The 21,619-nt window shown below is 46.3% G+C and overlaps 1 protein-coding gene across 1 annotated transcript in view; it reads right to left on the bottom strand.

Annotated features, from left to right (window-relative positions):
• The window catches only part of MAP3K15 (mitogen-activated protein kinase kinase kinase 15), a 116,455-nt gene that overhangs the window by 71,657 nt on the left and 23,179 nt on the right, over positions 1 to 21,619 (bottom strand). Inside the window, 2 exon segments of the mRNA XM_047715313.1 lie at positions 2,662 to 2,855; positions 21,177 to 21,200. Of these exon segments, the coding sequence (XP_047571269.1) occupies positions 2,662 to 2,855; positions 21,177 to 21,200 (218 nt within the window).

Below are 21,619 nucleotides of genomic sequence, written 5' to 3'. Positions count from 1 at the left end.
CCCGCATTGGGCTCTCTGCTCAGCAGGGAGCCTGCTTCCCCCTCTCTCTCTCTGCCTGCCTCTCTGCCTACTTGTGATCTCTCTCTCTGTTAAATAAATCTTTAAAAAAAAATGAATTCTTATAAAACCTTCGCAAATGATCCAACTTGGTGTACAGAGGCCAACTTGCAATGACCAAGAATGGATTTAAATATGTGGCCCACTTTCCAAGTAATGTTTTAATGGAGACCGGACACTGGCAAGCAGTAATCTACCATCAACCGGTTAAGTAGCTAAGAGGACTTCGCTGTAGAGAGAAAAACTAAGCTGTTCATGAGAAAAAGGGGGCAGGCTCGTCATGATCTCAGGGTCGTGGGATGGAGCCCCACATCGCATCAGGCTCTGTGCTCAGTGGACAGTCTGCTTAAGACTCTCTCTCTCTCTCCCTCTCCCTCTGCCCCTCCCACCCACCCAGTCTGTCTCTAAAAGAAATAAACCTAAAAAAAAAAGAGCAAGCTCAATTTAACAGTCTTCAGAAAAAGACAAATACTTAAGAATGTTACTTACTTTTAATAGTTTTAAAACGACGCCAAGTAAATGTGAATGCTCAAAATAGGAGCCCAATTAACATTTAAAGAAGGAAGTCGTGCCCCACAGAAAGAACTCTGACATCAAATGATCAGTGCGTTACTTTTTTTTTTACTTTGTGTGTCTACTGCTTATCAACCCAATGAGCAAATAGGCAGATTCTGCCAGTGTTTAAAATTCTCTCAGTCTTAGGAGTCATTAAGTTGGGTGACAGCCACTGAACGTTTGGTGGATGATAAAGGGATCAAAGATATTAAAGCATTATTAATTTAGCCTGACAAGTGAAAAGGTAGACTTTAGTCTTGTTTTCAAAGCTAATTCTGAAAATTAGTTTTAATGAGTTGAGAAACCTCACAAGAGCTAGAACTTGTAAGTAAATAAACAAAACACTGACTTGGGGATATCATCTATGTACCACACATGCAGCCGTTTCTGCCCGTGGTAATGAGGGAGGATGTTGCTAACTGATGTGAACTTGGAAATGGCTTCGAAGGCCTCTTCAGCACAAGGCTACAGGCGGCCTTTACCCATCTAGGAGAGCTGACACCTGAGCAAAAAACTTATCTGGCATCCCTCTTCCAGATGTTTTTTTTTTTTTTTAATTTTTATTTATTTATTTATTTTTAATTTTATTTTTTATAAACATATATTTTTATCCCCAGGGGTACAGGTCTGTGAATCGCCAGGTTTACACACTTCACTCTTCCAGATGTTTTAAACCAGAAGCCCTGCGTACCCTCTCACTAAGCATTCAAGGGGCGGAAGTGACCAACAGATATTTCAAGTCCTTTGAAATCATACCACATCAAAACAGGTGTTTTCCTGCTGACAACAAACACACATTTCATGAAAAACGAACGTGAGCCCACTTCTTGCAAGGCCTTGCTAGGATGGCAGACTCGAGCCAGCCCATTTCCTCATCAGACCAGAAAAGCTAATATTTGAAGAGCTTTCTCCCCAAATGTCACTAAAATGCTCATTGTGCGGCAAGGTGGGACTGTATCAGGTTCTGCACGAAAGCGCCACTGCAGGGCCCCCGTCTGCTGTCCGCACTCGCACTGGGTCACAAAGACCTGGGTTTCTCGTCTCGTTTCCCCATAAAGGGGCATAGAAAAGACTCTGTGTCCAAGCAAGAGATGACAGGATAGTAAAGGAACAGGCTGTTAGCAAGCGTGTACCTCAGACCAACGCGACAGTGACACGTCACAGCAGGGGAAGCCACCATCTGAGCCACAGTGGGCTGTGGGGGCCTTTCCATTTAAAGCCAATCCATCCAGGGCTCTGGATTCTCATTTGTGTTGGAAGGACAGATCCTTCTTGTGACATCACTTAAATGAAATCCTTAAACCTGGCTGCGAGGTCGGTGACTGGATCCCTTGGTCTAGTGGATAACCTCGGGCCTCCAACTCTGAGAACCCAGAACACCTTCGAGTCCAGCCTCTCGAGCACGGAGGCTCAGACAGGTGAGCGGACGGCCAGGAGGCTGCCAAGTGCAGCATCGTCTGACGTAGAACTCAGACCCAGAACTGCCCACCTCTGAATGAGTGTTCCCCACCTTCTCCACAAAGGACAAAATCTGCAAAGAACACATCCCAAGACGTCCTGAGGTCAGGACGTCCTGTGGCTTGACTCAACGCGAGACCCTCACGATCCGAGTGACCTTGCTGAGCCATTTTAACCACCGCCAACAGCTGCTTGGGGTTGGGGACAGGGGGAGACAAAATCCTGTTTGGCAAGGATCTTAAAACACGGAATCTCAGGGTTGAAAGAGCATAAGAACAGTGACTTCACGTCCTTATTTTCTAGATGAGAAAACGGCTACACAGAATTCTTTATGAAGGTCACGCAGGGAGCTGGGTGGGGCCAGACTCGGGCTCAGCCCTCACCTGCTAAAACTCCACTTCTATTCTCTTTAAGGCCCAACCTAGCGAGGTAGCAAGGAACAACAGCAGAGTCCAGGGGCACTTAGAACGGACTGGCTGGGGTTCCCCATTCTCTGGGCATTACGGTCTCCTAATAGTCCACTGCCTCCACGAACGTGAAGGGAAAATTCCAGCAAAGCTCCCAGGGTTGCTGACTGCGAGTGGGAATTACCATGAGGTCACGTGGATGTCCTTGAGGAGGCTAATAAACCTGTCCACCAGGGGCACACACAGCGGACCCAGGATGGTGTCCCAGTTGGGCTGCATGTACTCGGAGGCGCGCCTCTGGGCGTCGCTCTCGCAGCAAAAATAATCAGCGCACGGCGTCACGACGTACGGGATGAAATAGTAATTTCCACTAGATGCCTGGAAAACAGAAACAGAAATGAGTCACAAAGTCATCGATGCAGAAGCACAGCCGTGGATTTGGGCAGGCGGAAACTGGTAAGTCAGGGAAGGAGAAAGCGCTAGAGAATGAGTCACGGCGTGTGCAACAGGATGAGGAATCTTCTAGGCACAAGACCGGAAGCCCCGCAAGCCCACAAGCCCAAACACAAACATTTGGTTTCGGAGGTTGAACTGATCTGTGTATGTCTCTGAACTTCCCTGGCAGAGCTTTTAGGGCTTTTAAGCCATGGAAATGACGTCATTTCACCACATGCCCCCCACCCCCAATAAGAGGGAGCCTGAACCCACTGATACGCAAGAACGGCTTTCAGCGTGGATGGGAAAGCCCTGTTGCTGGACCACTGAACCACAGGCGAACGATTATAAACTTTGCTGAGTAAAAACGGTCTTGCAGGGAAGAGATATCAACAAATATGACTAATCCCGGAGACGCTTTAAAAAAGGATGCTAACGTTTTATTATGCCAACTACTGCTCAGGTAAAACAGTATCTCTTCTTCTAAGAACTAATTACAATTTCACTATGAATCACGGCCCTTTGCAAAGCATAAACACTACCCCTAAAAGCAGTGAATCATGCTCAATTTTTAGCACATCTGAAAGATTAAAATACATTCTTACAGGGCATTCTTTTATGAGTCAAGCTTTTGTCTACACTGCCACAAAAAGCAACTAGCTTAAAATTCCAGACTTTTTAACTCCTAGCTCTTCGCTTGGTTTTCAACAATGTCTATCATGCCAGAAATATTTCATCTGATTTCTCTTAAATTTTTTAAAACTCAGTCAGTGGAATTATCTGAGGGTTTTAGATTAATATAGACACAACTCTGGGAAGCACGTTCTCTCCAAAAACAAGAGACCACATAAGGAAGATAGCTTCTGCTCAATTAGAAAGAAATTCAGTAATTACAGAAAACACAATCAGAACGCTGCCATCTCAGATCAAACAGAAGCTGTGGGAAAACCAGCACCACTGGGGAGCTCATCTCAAATACCCACGTGACCTAGGCTTTTAAGTTTTCCTCGTGAATGAGATTTGCTTACGGAACAGGCTGCACGCCTATTTCCACCTGAAGCCCAACTAACAACTCGTCCTGTAACTCTCTTTTGTACCCTGTCGGGCCTCTCTACGTCCTCCTGAGACATGGTTGTTAGGCCCTAAAATATTTCATTAAGAAAAAATTACTCATGCTGCTCCATTCAAACGTATTTCACACTGGGTCGGCAAACTTGCTCCGTAAAAAACCAGACGGGAAGGATTGGGCATTCCGTGGGCCAGTCTCTGCGGCAACCACTCAACTCTCCCATCAGAGCAGCAGAGCCCCTGAGACAACACATGATCACGTGAGCATAACTACGTCCCCACCAAAGTTTATTTATGGACACAAACCTGCATTTCATATTCTCACATGTCCTGAGATACTCTTCATCTTCTGACTTTTCCCCCATCGTTTAAATAAATACGCAAGAAGCACTTGGAACTGACTGGTCACACGAAAACAGGCGGCAGCCCTCACCTTACGTTAAGCTCCATGATGTGCCATTATTCCTGTATTATTATTCCTGAAAACAGGATTTTCTGAGAATACTTACCCAGAAAAGCAGCTGGAGACCATCCCTGTGGGCATCAGATATTGGGGTTAAATCCCTCAAAATACAGATACCAGTGTTTTATAAACAGAAGTGGCAAAAGTGCAGGTGTGTGGGTGCTAACTGGGGTCAGGGAGAAAATTGCAGCTACTTCCCAGAAATCACTGGGAACTGCCTGCACCAGGGGAACAAAGATCCTTCCCTTCCTGTTATTATCTTCAAATTCTCGAAGACAGACTCGTACTGTCCAGCAAAGTAAGGTTTGGGTAGGTTAGAGACAAATTTCTCCATCTATAATACAAAGCCATGTTATTGAAGTAAATTCAATGCCTTTTATGCAATCAGAAGGTTAAACTGCTTCTTTTTCCACGGGCAATAGGCTGAGTTTATGGTAAAAGCGTTCTGATTGCAGAAAGAGGAAGACTGTGTGCATCAGCGAGGTCTAGAAGGTCAAATATCTGTGCAAGAGCAGAGTTTATTTTTTTCAAAAAGTTAGAGCTAGATTGGGGGTGGGGTGGGGTGGGGTGAGAAGCTTCTCAGATTACCTCCCCAGAAGAAGAGCCCTAACTGGCCCCCCAAATTAACATTTTAAGTCTCTATGAATTGTCTGCAGAGCATACAGCAAGTAGAGACACATTTATTCAAGAAAACCAACTCATCTTGGTAAGAAGAGCGACACTCTAGCATTGGATAATCTGCTCCTCCCCATCCTCCAGCCCAGAGTGTCAGAAACGCTACCCTGGGGGCGCCTGGGTGGCTCAGTGGGTTAAGCCGCTGCCTTCGGCTCGGGTCGTGATCTCAGGGTCCTGGGATCGAGTCCCACATCGGGCTCTCTGCTCAGCAAGAAGCCTGCTTCCCTCTCTTTCTCTCTCTCTCTGCCTGCCTCTCCGTCTACTTGTGATCTCTCTCTGTCAAATAAATAAATAAAATCTTTAAAGAAAAAAATTAAAAAAAAAAAAAAAAGAAATGCTACCCTGGTTGGGGACAGGCAAGAAGGGGCTCCCTTTTATTCCACAAGCTCTAGTCTAGGGTGACAGTTTTTCCTTGGCCAGGCCACCAACACTGTCATTCACCACAGACCAGGCTGGAGCAGCTCTGTTCCAGGCAAGTGTGGTCAAGAGGACCAGTGGGCTCAGTACGTTAAGTGGCTCCCTTCAAGTCAGGTCATGGTCCTGGGGTCCCAGGATCGAGTCCCGCACTGGGCTCCACGCTCAGCAGGGAGCCTGCTTCTCCCTCTGCTTGTGCTCTAGATCTCTCTATCTCAGACAAATAAACTCTTTTAAAGAGAGAGAAACAGAGAGAACCAGAGTTCCATTTCCCTGCCCAGTTCCCACATGTAGGCAAAATAGGCCAAAAACTGGGCCCTAATCACCTTTTGTCCCAGAATACAAGGAGTAAAGGTTCCCCGTCAGGAGAGGCAAAGCTGAGAAGATTGGGGGCTGCCACTGTTGCGCGGCACCTCCCTCTAGAGCAGGTGCAAGTCGGGCTGTATCCCCCGCCACCTGCTCTGGAGCAGGGGTTCGGAGGCTCTGCCTGGGGCTAGAGGCATCCTGTAAGAACAGAGAGCTCTGCGGCCCTCCAGAAGTGGACCAGAGGACCCACAACACAGGAAGGCCAACCTTACGGGCACCATCACAAACCGGGGAGATACCTGTGGCAGGAAATGAGGAAGTTGGTAATTCCAAGACAGCAATAGGTCGAAGGCAGACCAGCTCATTTCTCAAAGAGCAACAGGGCAGACAGAGCTAAGAAGAGCCTTCCGGAGGTCAGACGAAACCCTGAAGACGGGCCTTGATGACTGCCCCTGCAAAGGAGCCCCACTTTAATGATCTCAGGCTGTGGACAGCTTACATCCCAGGACACAGTCAGAAACACAGTCGTCAACTGACAGCTCGGGTCTATTCTTAACACAGGAAGAATGCAACCCCTGTCACCCCTGAGTGGTGGGAGGGTCAGAGTGGTCGCATACATGCCCAGCGCTGTGCCCGCCAAGGAGTGGCACCAGAGGCTGCACACTGTGAGCAAAAAGACTTCCCTGAACTAGTGTCATCAAGTCACTCAACAAACTGGCCAGCAACAGAAACAAGCTCCACAGACGGGAGGGAAAGAGCTCAGTATCTAGAGTTGCTATATTGCATTATCTAAAATGTCCACTTTTCAGGGCGCCTGGGTGGCTCAGTCATTAAGCCTCTGCCTTTGGCTCAGATCATGATCCCAGAGTCCTGGGATGGAGCCCCGTGCCAGGCTCCCTGCTCAGTGCGGAGTCTGCTTCTCCCTCTCCCTCTGCCTGCTTGCCCCTTCTTGTGCTCACTCTCTCAAATAAATAAAATCTTTTTTAAAAAACATTTTATTTATTTATTTGACAGAGAGAGAGATCACAAGTAGACAGAGAGGCAGGCAGAGAGAGAAGGGGAAGCAGGCCTCCCGCCAGAGCAGAGAGCCCGATGTAGGGCTCAATCCAAAGACCCTGAGATCATGACCTGAGCCGAAGGCAGATACTTAACTCACTGAACCACCCAGGCACCCCTAAAATCTTTTTTTAAAAGATTATATTTATTTGACACACAGAGAGAGACAGCGAGAGAGGAAACACAAGCAGGGGGAGTGGGAGAGGGAGAAGCAGGCATCATGCTGGGCAGGGAGCCTGATGTGGAGCTCGAACCCAGGACCCTGGGATCACGACCTGAGCTGAAAGCAGACCTTAACGACTGAGCCACCCAGGTGCCCCTCAAATAAATAAAATCTTTTTAAAAAAATAAAATGTCCGCTTTTCAACGAAAAAGAAACAAAACATGCCAAGGAACAGGACAGTATGATCCATGCATAGGAAAAATAGCAGATGACAGCATCTGACTTTGGAAGGCCCCAGATGCTGGACTTAGGAAACAAAGACAGGACAACAGCTATTATAAAGATGCTCCAAGAACTAAAGGACACGTGAAATGCTGAGAGAATTAAAGGTATGATGACGATATCTCATCAAATAGAAGGTATCGGTGAAGAGACAGAAGTCACAAAAAAGAAACAAATGGGATTTCTGGTGTTCAAAAGTACACGTAACCAAAATTAAAAATTCACTGAAGGGACCCGACAGGAAAATCTGCGTGGAAGAAAGAATCGGCAAACTTGCACAGAGACCAACAGTGTATGTAATCTGAGGAACAGAGAGAAGAAAGAACGAAGAAGAAGGGCAAGAAGCTCAGAGAAATCTGAGACACCCTCCAGTGCACCAACACAAACATGTCATATTATGGGAGTCCCATAAGGACAGGAGAGAAAGGAGCAGAAAAATATCCAAAGAAATAATTCCTGAAAACTTCTTAAACATGAGTAAATGAATCTACATAGCCAAGAAATTTAATGAACTTCCCCCTGGATAAACTGAGAGACCCATACCCAGACAAACACCAGTCAGCATGTTCAAAGACAAAAATCTTGAAAGGAGCAAGAAAAAAAAATGTCTTAGCACATACAAGGGAACGCCAATTAAATCAACAGCGGACTTGCCCTTGGAATTAGTGAAGCCAGAAAGCAGCAGGATGACATATTCAAAAGGGCGAAAGACAAAATAAGTCAGCCAGAATCTTCTATCTCGCAAAGCTAGATTTTCAGAATGAAGGTGAAACGAAGACATTTTCAGATCAACAACCATGGAGATGATTTGATCCAAGAAGACCCATCTTTTTTTTTTTTTTTTAAAGATTTTATTTATTTATTTGACAGAGAGAAATCACAAGTAGGCAGAGTGGCAGGCAGAGAGAGAGGAGGAAGCAGGCTCCCTGCTGAGCAGAGAGCCCGATGTGGGGCTTGAACCCAGGACCTGGGATCATGACCTGAGCCGAAGGCAGCGGCTTAACCCACTGAGCCACCCAGGCGCCCCCAAGAAGACCCATCTTACGAAAGCTACTAAAGCATGTTCTTCAGGCTGAAAGTGAGTGACACCAGACACTAACTCTAATTCACTTGACCAAAACAAATAACGCCAGTAAAGGAACAGAAAGGATTGCCAATCTCTTCTCTCTTCTCTTAACTGATTTTAAAAGACAACTGCATAAAGCGATGTACGTAATCCTATGTTGGGGACTGTACCACATGGCAATGGGATTTATCTGACACTAACAGTACAAGAGATGACGGTGGAAATAAGGCGGTACTGGCCCAAGGAAAGGGCGCCATTTGTTATCTGGAATCCACAGAAACCAACCAAAAGAACCAGAAATGGTCAACGGAAATGTTAATATAACCAACTCTATCAATGTATACCTTTTTCTTTTCTTCTCTCAGCTTAATAGACAGATTATAGAGAGCAATGATCCTGACAAAAAGTTTTCCCAACATTACAACTAAATAACCCCGTGTCTCCCCAAAAGGCGGGTAACTGAAGGGCCAAGAATCCCAGCTCTTTGGATACAAGTATCACAGGTCTTAAAACTCTTTACAGGGCGCCTGGGTGGCTTAGTGGGTTAAGCCTCTGCCTTCGGCTCAGGTCATGATCCTGAAGTCCTGGGATCGAGTCCGCACTGGGCTCTCTGCTCAGTAGGGGGCCTGCTTCCCTCTCGCTCTGCCTACTTGTGATCTCTCTTTGTCAAATAAATAAATAAAATCTTAAAAAAAACCTCTTTCCAAAAGGAACATTTCTGCTGAAATCTTGTTGACCATCCTTCTTCAGCAAGCCCATTCCTTCCAAATAGCATGAGAGTGAACTCTGTCCCCATCCTCCTCAAGTCCTCAGTAATGAGGTGTGAAGAAATAAGACTTTGACGAATAAATCCTGGCTCCCGCAGGCAGAGCGAGAGCGGCAGAAGCTCGTGAAGACCTGCCCGCAGCCGGGAGGGGACCCGATGCTTTGGGCAAACGTTCAGCCACCGTCAGAGAAAAACGAGGAGAAAGAGAGGGGATACGTGACCTCTGCGAACAACTGAGCGAGCTGAATGGACAGGACTGAGGAGACAGCAGGAATCTGGAGCCTTGGCAAAGCAAAAATACTCCCTTTGAGAAAAACTCTCATAAAGTGTACAAGAGTTTAAGAAATTTTACAGAAAGCAATTGGGACTAATGGCTACATTTACAAAAGCAATTCATAAACTTCCAAATGAAAGCACAGGCTTTTGAGGGCAGTTCTTTTGTTCTTACAAAGGAGAAGAATAGGCCCAAACATCTTCAAATGATGGGGCACATTCAGACTTTTGTTGGTGGGGAGACCAGAAATTAAAAAGAAAAACATTGATTAGCATAACACATGTCCAATAGCGAACCCAGCTTGTATATTTGTAATTGTTACATTTATAAATGGAAACATCCCAGGAATCCAGCTTTTTAAAACACATTCAACAAGGGCAGCTTAGTTTCCTACATAATGGGGCAATAGAACGAGTACGCCAGGCCCATTAATATGTAAACCCTTATTCCAAACACTCTTCAAGTACCTCCAAAAGGAAGATTCTGATACAGTAAAGTGAGGTCAGAGAGCAGAGTAAAAGCCACTGGTCTCGGACCCTGGGAGGTTAGGGAGTGGAGGAGTCTGTCCTCCAAAGTCTTCGGTTCCTAACTTAACGATGGAGATTTCTAGAACTGCTGCCACACCATGTACAGATTCACCACCGTGAACAGATTGCCCTACAGCACCAGCAAGTTAAGGAATAAGTGCTTTTTAAGAGGCTCTCATTATAAAAGTTTGATTATACAGTCTTGAATGTCGTCATTTTTCCCCTCTGCCAGTCACCGATTTTATTTTTTACGTTTTTATTTCAATTCCAGTAGGTAACGTGCAGTGTCAGTGTCAGGAGTACGATCTGGTGAGACTGAACACTTCCACGGTCGAACGCCGTAACTTTTAATGCTTGACGAATACACCACGTGAGAGGATTTATCATGCACTTAACCTTTCCCTTGTTATTTAAGCCTGTTCCGAGAAACTTCTTACTGTACACGGAGACGAACACCCTTGCCTCTTTACACTGTGGTCTTTTCCCAAGAATGAGATGACCAGAGTCAGGGTGAGACTCTCAGTACGAACGAGCCGCTGTCACAAAGGACGGAGCAATTTACATCTCACCCGTAGGGCATGAACGCATCTCTGTTTCATCGTCATCTCAGCAGAGCTGGGTAGTGGGTTGTTTTTTTTTCCCCCCACTGGTTGAGCTAGGGGAAGATGAATGCCATATTTAAGCACTGAGATAGGAAGTACCACGTCTGTTCGAGCACAGCGAGATGATGGAGAACCGGGACAGCCAAGGACTGAATCCCAGCTCCATTCCACAGCAGATGAATGACCCTGGGCCATGTACTTATGCATCCAAATCTCAGTAGCCTCTTCTTTAAAATGGGGACAATACTAAAGTTTCCTCAGGTGATAGAGGCCTCATGGCCAGGGTGCATAGCGGGCATGCAGTAAGTACTAGCTGTGTTCAGTAGTTCTAGACTGGACCAGGAGTTCTGACCTTGGAGTCTAGTAATCCTTGGGAGCCTGTGAACTTAAATGAGAGAAAAATCACCTCTTTGTCACCATTTACTTTTAACTGAAACATAACATTGCCTTCCATTAGGAATGTAGGTAACACTTCTTAGTTTTAGCAGGACCTGGGACTTAGTCACTCATAGAAATCATAGAATTTTTCACATCACATTACACTTCCTGCAGAGAGATCTCAAAATAACTTTCATACCCACTACTACTCCAAAGTCATGAGCTTTTTCAGACCTGCTCTTTGATCTAATTATTGGAGACATTAATAAAGCAGCACATAGACTACAACTTTATGTTTAAAGAGTTTACTGATTTGGCAAAGAGAAAATGAGCCATGGGCAGAGGCAGAGGGAGAGGCAGACTCCCCGATGAGCAGGGAGGCTGATGTGGGGCTCCATCACAGGACCCCGGGATCACGACCCGAGCTGAAGGAGGACGCTTAACTGACTGAGCCCCTCCAGGCACCATCCCTAAATTACAACTTTAAAACATATTTTCATAACTATGTTCCAGTGTAATTGGTCACTTTTGCAATCCTTTGTATATTTAAGCATTTTAAGATCTATTCTGAGAAGGGAGGCTGTGGAGCCTCCTCCAGATCAACAGAGGGGTCCCAAAGTCCTCCGAAATCTACAAGCCCCTGCCCTGGATCCCAGCACATGTTTCACACAGAACCCCCCACCCGCAGGAGTTTCTCCAGGGGGCTTCACCTCTGAAGTCTTCCAGGAATAACAGCAGGATTCCCCCCCCCCACGAACAGCAGCTTGGGGTCTCCAGAATCACCCAGGAGAGCAGAGCACACTGGGTTCTTAACCTCACTGTCCACGGGTTTCAGTAACGGTCACTAACCAAGGACACCCAGGGCTCTCCCCGCACCCGGCCCCTCTGCCCGTACTCTATGCAAGAAGGCCACGACAGAAACACACGCCGAGGGGCCTCGGTAGCCTGCTCTCTTACATACGGCTAGCAGCAGGTGGCAAAGGTGGGCCAAAACAGCACAGTTTTCATAAATTCATTCCTTGGAGCAAATGCAGTGTGTAAAAACTCATGCTAACAGAGGTCATAATGAGACTTTCACCTCGACCTCCTAGAGAACCTATTTTTTTTAAAAATCACAACACAAACATTTAATCAGTCAACAAATGACCTCATCAGAGGTGGGGGCGGGATCTATGGCAGATGAAAGGTGGTTAAATACGACCCGAGAGAAAATGATTTCTGAACACTCAGGGAAGAAGACCTATCTTGAATGTCAGACTTCAGAGCTCTTATCCTGTAATATAAAAAAGCTGCAAGTCCTACGTGAAAATGGAAACCAGAAAAGCACAGAAAAGCGTTCCCCCCAAAATTTACAAAGCAACCGAACACGGGACGATAATTTTTAAAAAATCATTTGACGTGACCACGCGAGAAAAGGTCAATTCATTAAGAAAGAAAAGCCAAGTCAGGTGCTGCTCCAAAAGAAGGATCACGACAAGGTTTTAAGCCCTTAATCGACACAATTCTTTGTCTAGTTGGTTGCAGAATTTTTTAAGTCCCCACACGTGCACATCAGGGAAATGCAGAGCTTTGTTTTGCTTTAAGATAATGGCAAACAGCGTTCGTCGTGGCTGCTTCTCTGTATTTACCCGGGCAGGACAGGAACAAATAGGCAGAAGCTGAGTAACAGTTTCAAGCAGGCAGTTGGGCCGCGTCAAAGGTCCCTGAAGCTACCCCTGCGGGAAACGTGCCAAGCAGCACCGAGTGAGCCACGGCAAGAGCCCCTCTGCTTGGCTCCAGCGGCTGGAGGGCTGTCGTGAAGTCCCAGAATCATTTCGGATCCGGCACGCGTCTCAGTCATCACCTGACTCAGCCTCTGGTTTCATACGGAGGAAATCGAGACCCGGAAAGCTTCACCAAATGGCCCACAGAGGCAGACAAACCTCAGGTCCTTCCCTCTCCTCCACGGGACTCCTGTCAGGAACTGCCATTCCGGCTGTATTCTCAGAGATCCCTCGAGAAAGCAAGCTGTGAGGCATGACGCCAACTTCCCAGCCCCAACCAATGGGTGAGTGCGGAGTTTTATGCTATGCGCCTCGTCTCAGTGGAAAGACAACAAATGGGTATCATTGGACACCAAAGACTTTTTCGGTTCCGAGGGGGAGAATTAGGTATTTGTTTCTGTTTTGGTTCTGACATTGGCCCTGTGAAATGCGACATTCAAGGGAGGCAGTCCCAAGTTCTGTGGTTTGCACTTCCAGAACGCTCCAGTTCGAAAGAGAACACAAGACCCCGCGCAGGTAGGGAGAAAAAAAGACATCAGTCAAGACTAGAGAAAAGATGGGGCGCCTGGGTGGCTCAGTGGGTTAAAGCCTCTGCCTTCGGCTCAGGTCATGGTCTCAGGATCCTGGGATCGAGCCCTGCATCGAGCCCCGCATCGGGCTCTCTGCGCGGCGGGGAGCCTGCATCCCCCTCTCTCTGCCTGCCTCTCTGTCTACTTGTGATCGCTGTCAAATAAATAAATAAAATCTTTTTCTGAAAAAAAGACTAGACAAAAGAGAATCTAAGATGAGATAGAAACACTAAGAAATAGCTACAGAGATGAAATAAGTAGTCAAAGGACAGAGATTTTTACCTAAGTCACATTCTATGCGTAAAAGAAAATTCTGCCTCTCCGTCTACTAGGAGACATAGCCTTCCTGTTTGAAATTTGTTCTTTCCTAATACAAGCGGTAGGAATTCTGATCAGAATTTAGAAAACCCAAAGAATATCTAAAGGAGAAGAAGAAATTTAACTGTCCTTTTACCAAAGAGTCCCTAAGCGATCTACATTTTGGCTGACGGTTGGGGATCCCAAGCTAACTGAAGAAGGGAGGTAAGCGGGAAAGACCCGGAGAAATTCTGTTACCCTAAAACTTGAGTCCTCAGTGTGCTCGTGAACCAGGTAAAAAGCCTTCCAACATTGCAGAAAAAGCACCCAATATTGCCCATGTCTGTTTCTCAAAGAATTTCCAATTGACTGGGATTACAGAGATAACGATTTCAATGGGAACAATGAGTTTCTCTTAAATATCATTGGTATTCCAGGAAAAAAAAATAACCATCTAGAGCAGAGGTCAAGAACCAGATTCATTTTCTAAAAAGGTGCTTTTTAATAACATGATGTAAGCTTGGAAATTTACCTTTGCTTTTTAAAAACCAACTGTGAACTCCAGCCTTGGGACGTGACAAATGAAAATACGGTCTAGTGTACTTTTAACAATTCCTTCTCTAAGCACTGGGTGGAATGGTTCATCTTTTAGTAATTCTCCTGGGGGACAGGGGAGGCCCAGGAACCCGTGTTTCCTTTCTGGGAAAACTATGCATTGCCTCCACGTAGTCACTCACCAGTTCATTTATTTATTTAATTTATTTATTTGACAAACAGAGATCACAAGCAGGCAGAGAGGCAGGCAGGGGGTGGGGAAGCAGGCTCCCCGCTGAGCAGAGAGCCCGATGTAGGGCTCGATCCCAGGACCCTGAGATCATGACCCGAGCCGGAGACAGAGGCTTTAACCCACTGAGCCACCCAGGCGCCCCTCACTCACCAGTTTAAAGGGAAAAATGTTCACCAGTTTAAAGGGAAACATGTTCAGTGTGGGGAATTGCACAGAAAAATGATTTCCGTGCCTCTGAGCCTTAGGGATACAGTCCTCAATCTCGGGGCATATAGGATTTATAAATTCCTCACATCAAAGGATTATAATGTGGCAGACAGACACACACAGAGACACTACCCCCACTTCAAGGTAGGAGGCGCTGCCACTGCCATCCAGAACCCCCTCTGTGGCAGACCCTACCCCACCCAGAGTCACATACCTCCCGGTGAGGGCTGGATACGGGACCTCTCATCCCAACTGAGAACAACTCGGAAAGCCCGTTCAAGCGCCAGAGCCTCCCATGGGGTGAGCCAAGTCCATAGCTGAGCCTACATCCCAGCTTCATTTCTCTCTGCCCAGTCCTGCTTCCTTCCTTCCTGCCTCTTCCTCAGCCTTGATCCCACGGGCGTGCCTCAATGCCTCTCCTGCGCACTCCACTCAGCTCAAACTCAGTCTACCTCCAGGGGGGACCAAGCTGCCAAATACACCGTTAACTCTGGAGGCCTGATTGTTTTTTGCAAAGGAAAATTAAAACCGTTAAAGGACCCCTACGGACTATGTACACTAATAACAAACTACCAGGAAGTTCCAAGGTTTAATAGATAAAGTCATCTCTTGGATTGGCTACATTTTCACTCCTGTTCCCATAGAGGCTTAACCTTGATCTTTCATCATCTGAACAGGTTTTCTGAAGTGATAAGATGTGGGAAATGGCCATCTTTGATATCTGTATAGCAGAAGGAAAGAACATAAGGATGAAAATAGATGAAAAGAAGGCAGAAGAGAAGCACCTGTTATGGAACCTGGACCAGAAGCTGCATCACATGGGGGAGGGGAAAGGGAGAAACCAGGGCCGGGGATGAAAAGGGCGATGAACACGGAGTAAGGCCTAGAACTGGAATTAAAACAACCCTATGTTAGCTACACTGGAATTAAAATTTAAACCTTAATAAAAAACTGAATTATGAAGTGCAGTGTGTTAGGTGTAAAACATTTTTACGAAAGATGTTTTTTATAAAAATCTATTCTGGGGTGCCTGGCTGACTCAGCCAGTAGAGCATAGGGTTTTTGATCTTAGGGGCGTGAGTTCAAGCCCCATGTTGGGTGTAAGGGCTTATTTTAAATAAATAGACTTTAAAAAAAAATCTATCCTGGAAAGGAAATTAAGAAAATGATTTTACTTACAAGAGCGTGCAAGTGAATAAAATATCCAGGAATAAATTTAACCAAGAAAGTGAAAAGCTTGTACAGTTAAAATTATAAAACTGAACTAAATGAAACAGGACCTAAAGATACAGAAAGGCATGCTGTGCTCTTGGGAAGACAACCTTGTCACAATGTCAAAATCACTCACGGGATATGCATATACAGGCAATCTCTATCAAAATTCCAATGGTCTGTTTCGTAGCAATGCAAAAGCCAACTCTCAAATTTATATAGAATTCCAAGGGGCCCCAGACAGCCAAAACGATGTTGACAAAGTAGGGGGAACCAGATTTCCTAACTTCAAAACTTACTATAAAACTACAGGAATCAGGGCACCTGGGTGGCTCAGTGGGTTAAGCCTCTGCCTTCGGCTCAGGTCATGATCTCAGGGTCTTGGGATCAAGCCCCACATCGGGCTCTCTGCTCGGCAGGGAGCCTGCTTCCGCCTCTCTCTCTGCTTACTTGTGATCTCTCTGTCTCTGTCAAATAAATAATTAAAATCTTTTAAAAAAAAAAAAAAAACCAACAACTGCAGGAGTCAAAACAGCATGACCCCGGAGCAAGAGTAAACATACGGATCAATGGAAGAGAATTTAAAGTCCAGAAGCAAACACTTACACTTAAAATCAACTGATTTTGACAAGAGCGCCAAGATAATTCATCAGGGAATGAAAAATCTTTTTAAGAAAAGGTGCTGGGATAACAGGATGTCCACATGCAAAAGAAAGAAGCTGGACCCCTAGCTTATACCAGACACAAAAACTAACTCAAAATTCATCAGAGACCCATAAGAGCCAAAACTCCAAAACTTTAATTAATTTGCTCTAATTTTTTTAAATTCCAGAGTGATTAACATACAATGTCCTATTAGTTTCAAGTGTCCAATACAGTGCACTTTCAGAAAGAAAACACAGGAGTAATTCTTTGTGGCCCTGCGTTAGGCTAAGAGTTCCTAGATACAACGTCAAAAGCGCCACCCATAAAAGAACTGATGAAGTCTCTGATAAGGGCTTTGCTTCCAGAATACACAGGAACTTTTACAACTCCATAATAAGACCAAAAGAAAAAAAAAAATTAAAAATGAGCCAAAGATTCTAATGAACAGCTCACCCAAGAAGACTACGAGTGGCTAACAGGCACGTGGAAAGATGCTCCGCATCACGTGGCGCGGGGGGGGGGGGGGACACCAGCCCACAATGACACTGGGCCTCAGGCCCGCTTGAGTGGATGTAGAAAGACAGACCACACCAAGTACTGGGGAGGATGAGAAGAACCCAGACCTCTGTTGCCGGCGGAAATGGAGAAAGGCTGTAGCCACTCTCCGTATCCTCTCGGTAGTTTCTCTGAAAGTTAAACGTTTATTTACCTGATGATCTGGCAAATCCGCTCCTGGGTATTTTACCCAAGACGAACGAAGACGTAGTTCCACACAAAGACCTGGACCTGAATGTTTAGAACAACATTATTCGCAATAACCGAAAAGTGGCAACAGTCCAGGAGCCCCCCCAACTTCTTTACGGCTCACAAGTCTTCTGTCGTATCACGAGTAGCCCACATCTCATCTGGGTCAACTTTTTGTGTCGTTAGAGAAACAACACGGAGAATACCCAGCCGAGAGGATGACGACCTGGCAGTACAAAGGAAATACCGCCATGGGCTACTGCAAGGCCAAACCCCAGAAACCTCAGACGAAGTGAAAGAAATTAGACACAAAAGACCACGTTACTGAATGGTTCCACTTATAGGAAAAACTGTGGAGAGGTCCATCTGTAAGACAAAGCAGACCAGCGGTTCCCTGGGGCGGGGGTGGGGGGTGGGGGTGGGCAGCAACAGGCGCTGCTGCAAACAGGTGTTTTTGTGATGTAAATGCTCTCACACCAGATCGGATGGTGGTGAGGGCAGCACAACTCTAACTTATGAAAAATCACTGAATCCTGGGCAGGTCCGTGAACTTCGTGGTATGTAAAGGAGGCCTAAATAAAGCATTAAAAAAAAAAAACAAAACTTGGAACAGGAGAAGAATAGCATCTTGTGAAACAGGACTGGGTACAAAAGTTGACATTATGTTTCCACCCAAGAACAGAAGAGCCCAGAATAGCCTGAAGCCTAGAAATCAGCTTCCCTCCCCTCCCATCACGGCAGAACAAATGCTTCTAGAAAGGGAAGCAAGTGTGCCTATCTGTGGTGCTTAATTCTGCGAGTCACCTTGACTGGCCACAGGGTATCCCTATCTGACAGTAGTTCTGGGTGTGCTCGGAGGCTGTTTCTGACTGAGATTAGCATTTGAGCCTGGGGGCTCAGCCACGTAGATGGCGCTCCCACTGTGGGTGGCATATCCAACCCGCTGAGGCCACAACAGAGTGAAAGTCAGAGAAAAGAGGAATTTACTCCTTTTGTCCCCTTGCTGCTTGAGCTGGGACAGTCATCTGCTCTGATTTGGGGACTGGGGTTTACCCCACTGGCTCCCCTAATTCTCAGGCCTCGGGACTTCTGTCTTATGGGGTGGGGGGGGGTGAGCCGGGTGGTGGGTACTAAGGAGGGCCGGTATTGCACGGAGCACTGCGTGCGGTGCATACACAATGAATCTTGGAACACCGAAAAAATAAAGTTTAAAAAAAAAAAAAAAAAGCTTTCCTGGGTCTCCAACTTGCAGACAGCAGATGGTGGGACTTCTCAGCCCCCACAATCACCAGAGGTGATTCCCCATAGTAAATAGCTCCTTTTCCCCCTCCGTGTATCTCCTCCTGGTTCTGTTTGTCTGGATAGCCCGAATACGCCAGCCCTTTACCAAATGAAGCCAAGTTCAACATACCAATAGGGAAAATTCGAGAAATATAAAATGATTCCCTGAAGGCAGAGAACTCAAAGCGTTTTGGTTTCCACATCTCCATACATCACTGCGAGCGTTCAGAGACATGTTCAGTGTGGGGAATTTCATCCATACCCCCTGATTCCCAGGACTTCGTAATTCACCACCTAGGACTATGCCGTACTTCCTTTTTTAAAAGCCACAGACGCACAGTTTTATCAAATCCTATCCCAAAACCTGTGTTGTTAGACAATCCAGACCGCTGCTTCCAAGCAGCATTAGCCCAATCCACATTCAGGGGACAAGCGAGCAAATTCTCAGTAAAAGTCATCTGATTTACTGTGACATTCTCTTTCAACGTTTAATCACCATTAGCTCTGAGATGACCTTTCTGCGGATCCCAGCCTTTTCTGGGTTTGCCCTACTTCCCTGCCACCTGGAGTAGTAGTAAGTGTCTCCCTACTTTCCAGAAATAGAAATCACTTGGAAATGACCATGAACAATACCTCTCAAGGTTTGTTTCGCTTCAACCTTTCCTCTTAGGTGTTTTCCCTCCCTTCCCAGCCGCCTCTCGTCCTTTATTTTGTTCTCTTGGATGCTCTAAATTTCACACCCCATCAAGCATGACAACTAGCACTGAGCACAGAATTCTAAAGTAATAGCAAATATAGCAGCAACATTAGTTGCCATATCCTCCAGAATAAGTTCATTTCAAACACACACACCTCCCCACAACCTTGGGAGAATGGTGCTCTGATATAATTACAATGACCAAGAATGTGAAGGAATTCTGGGCGTTCAGAGGAGGGAAAATGTACCAGAAGGGAAGGTAGTTAGTGGAATGATAACAGAATGACACTAAGGCTCTTGGAGAACAAGAATATTTCTAGGCTCCAAAACACCCAGCAGCCAGGATGGAGAAAGAGTTTTCTTTCTTTGCACCTCACCTTAATGTAATTCCTGTTTGGAGGAATAAGCATTTCTGGGACATTCCTTGCATTAAATCCAAGTTATGCCTTTTCATTTGTGCAAAATACAGAACCACAGACTCTGAGAGCTATAATTTTTCTATGAACCAAGTGACAGAGTTCAACCGTCCCATTTTCCTGATGAGGACACTGAGGAGGACTACCCAGTGTTACTCAGAGACAAGGTCAGGACTACAACCTATGCCTGCCAGCCTCAGCCCCAGGCTACTTTTACGGGATCCCCACCATGTCTGTGAAGGAGGTAATTTAAGAAATCAAGATCTAGAAAGAACAAGAGCGACCCCCATCAGTGGACAGTATGAGTACATAAACGGGACAAGATGAAGCCACGGGTCTTCCTATTTCTCTTCCCACGAAGAACTCAAACCCATTCTGATCCCTTAATTTTACAGGTCGGCTTGTTAAATCCAAGCTCCGGTGGTAATTACATAAACTACAGCACTAGTTTCGTTTCAAGAACTTCATGCTCTGTCTTGGAGGAGGAGAGTCAAGGCTTCCATCTCGGGCAGGAAGCTCTGCCTGGGCCCCCCAGCTGCGGGGCGGGGCCTCCTGTGGACGGGGTGAAGCCATGCATACTCCCGTTCCCGGGAAAAGGAACCCTCGGGACAGTCTACCTGGGCCTTTTTGTCCTCCCTTTGAGAATTCTAACCGCTAGAGAAAAAGAGGCAGGAGGCCCTTCCTTTTTAGAAAGGGAGGAAGGAGACGTCCTTTGTCGTCCGTGTCATGACTGGTCAAACCACACTGCAGCAGGTCCAGGAAGATGGGAGCTTTAAGGGGCATTCAAAGGTGCAGGGTAACCCTGGGACAGTGTCTAAGGACATCAACTTATTTGAAGGTCTTTAAAGTGGGGATTTCATTACACGATTCCAACCAACATGGCGTTATCACCACGTCATTGCAGGCACTTGGAAGCCAAACTGGGAGACTTTAGCACACACATGAGAGCAGGAAGAATTCTGTCCTAGCTCTTCAGAGCTTGTGGCAGGCGAATCTTGGCTAGGCCCCCGTATTACCTAGCGTATAAGTTCTTGTTTCTCTGTGGTTAGGGAAACTTAGGTGGCCAATGTGGGAGGCAACGGCTCCGGCAAAAAGGATCTTGGTGGCTGGTGGGTCCAACCCAGATCAGAAGGAGACAGCCAGATGGTTCCAGGCTCTAAGTCCTAGTGCACAATGAAGACCAAGTCCATCTGCCTGCCCTGACCTTCCGCCCTGCGTCCTGGATGGGAGTGGGGCCTGAGCTAGTGGGCAGCTTGAAGGACAGAGGTTCTAGCCATCCCCCTGAGAAACATGACGGCGGGTACAATTAGAAATCACTGTGCGGGGGCACCTGGGTGGCTCAGTGGGTTAAGCCGCTGCCTTCAGCTCAGGTCATGATCTCGGGGTCCTGGGATCGAGTCCCACGTCGGGCTCTCTGCTCAGCGGGGAGCCTGCTTCCCTTCCTCTCTCTCTGCCTGCCTCTCTGCCTACTTGTGATCTCTCTCTGTCAAATAAATAAATAAAATCTTAAAAAAAAAAAAAAAAGAAATCACTGTGAAATCTTTGGGATTTTCACGCAAGCTCTTACGCATGTACCAGGTTAAAAATCTGAAAACATTGTACTTACTGTGTTTTTCTGAGTGACCATATCCTGAAAAAAAAAAAAAAGAAGATGAATATAGCTTTTAAAAATAGCCACTTATTTCCATAAACACTACAAACACCTTGCCCTCCCCAACCATCTAGCACCCACTTTTGAGCAGGAGTTAATCCCTTCAAACCTTCACTTCCCCTGGGTGAAAAGCTTCAACTAGGGGGAGCCTCAAAGAACTGTGAAATTCCTATTCTAGGGAAAATGTGCCACTTGGCTAGCTTTTGGAATGATGGAGGGGCATATATGGTTATAAGGACTTCCTGTAGCGGGGGCTACGCTTTTGTCCAGATGCTCTGAGATTCGAATTTGGGGCTCTGAGTTCCCTGCAGCTCGCCTGCCCAGCGAGGAAGGTCCAGGACGGGACCGCCGGGTAAGTCCCACGCTATCCTTGGGGCTCCGTCAGGGCTCCCGTGCCC

Source organism: Lutra lutra, chromosome X, assembly GCF_902655055.1.
Source record: "Lutra lutra chromosome X, mLutLut1.2, whole genome shotgun sequence".
Classification (NCBI taxonomy): Eukaryota; Metazoa; Chordata; class Mammalia; order Carnivora; family Mustelidae; genus Lutra; species Lutra lutra.
This window is presented reverse-complemented; position numbering and strand designations above follow the sequence as displayed.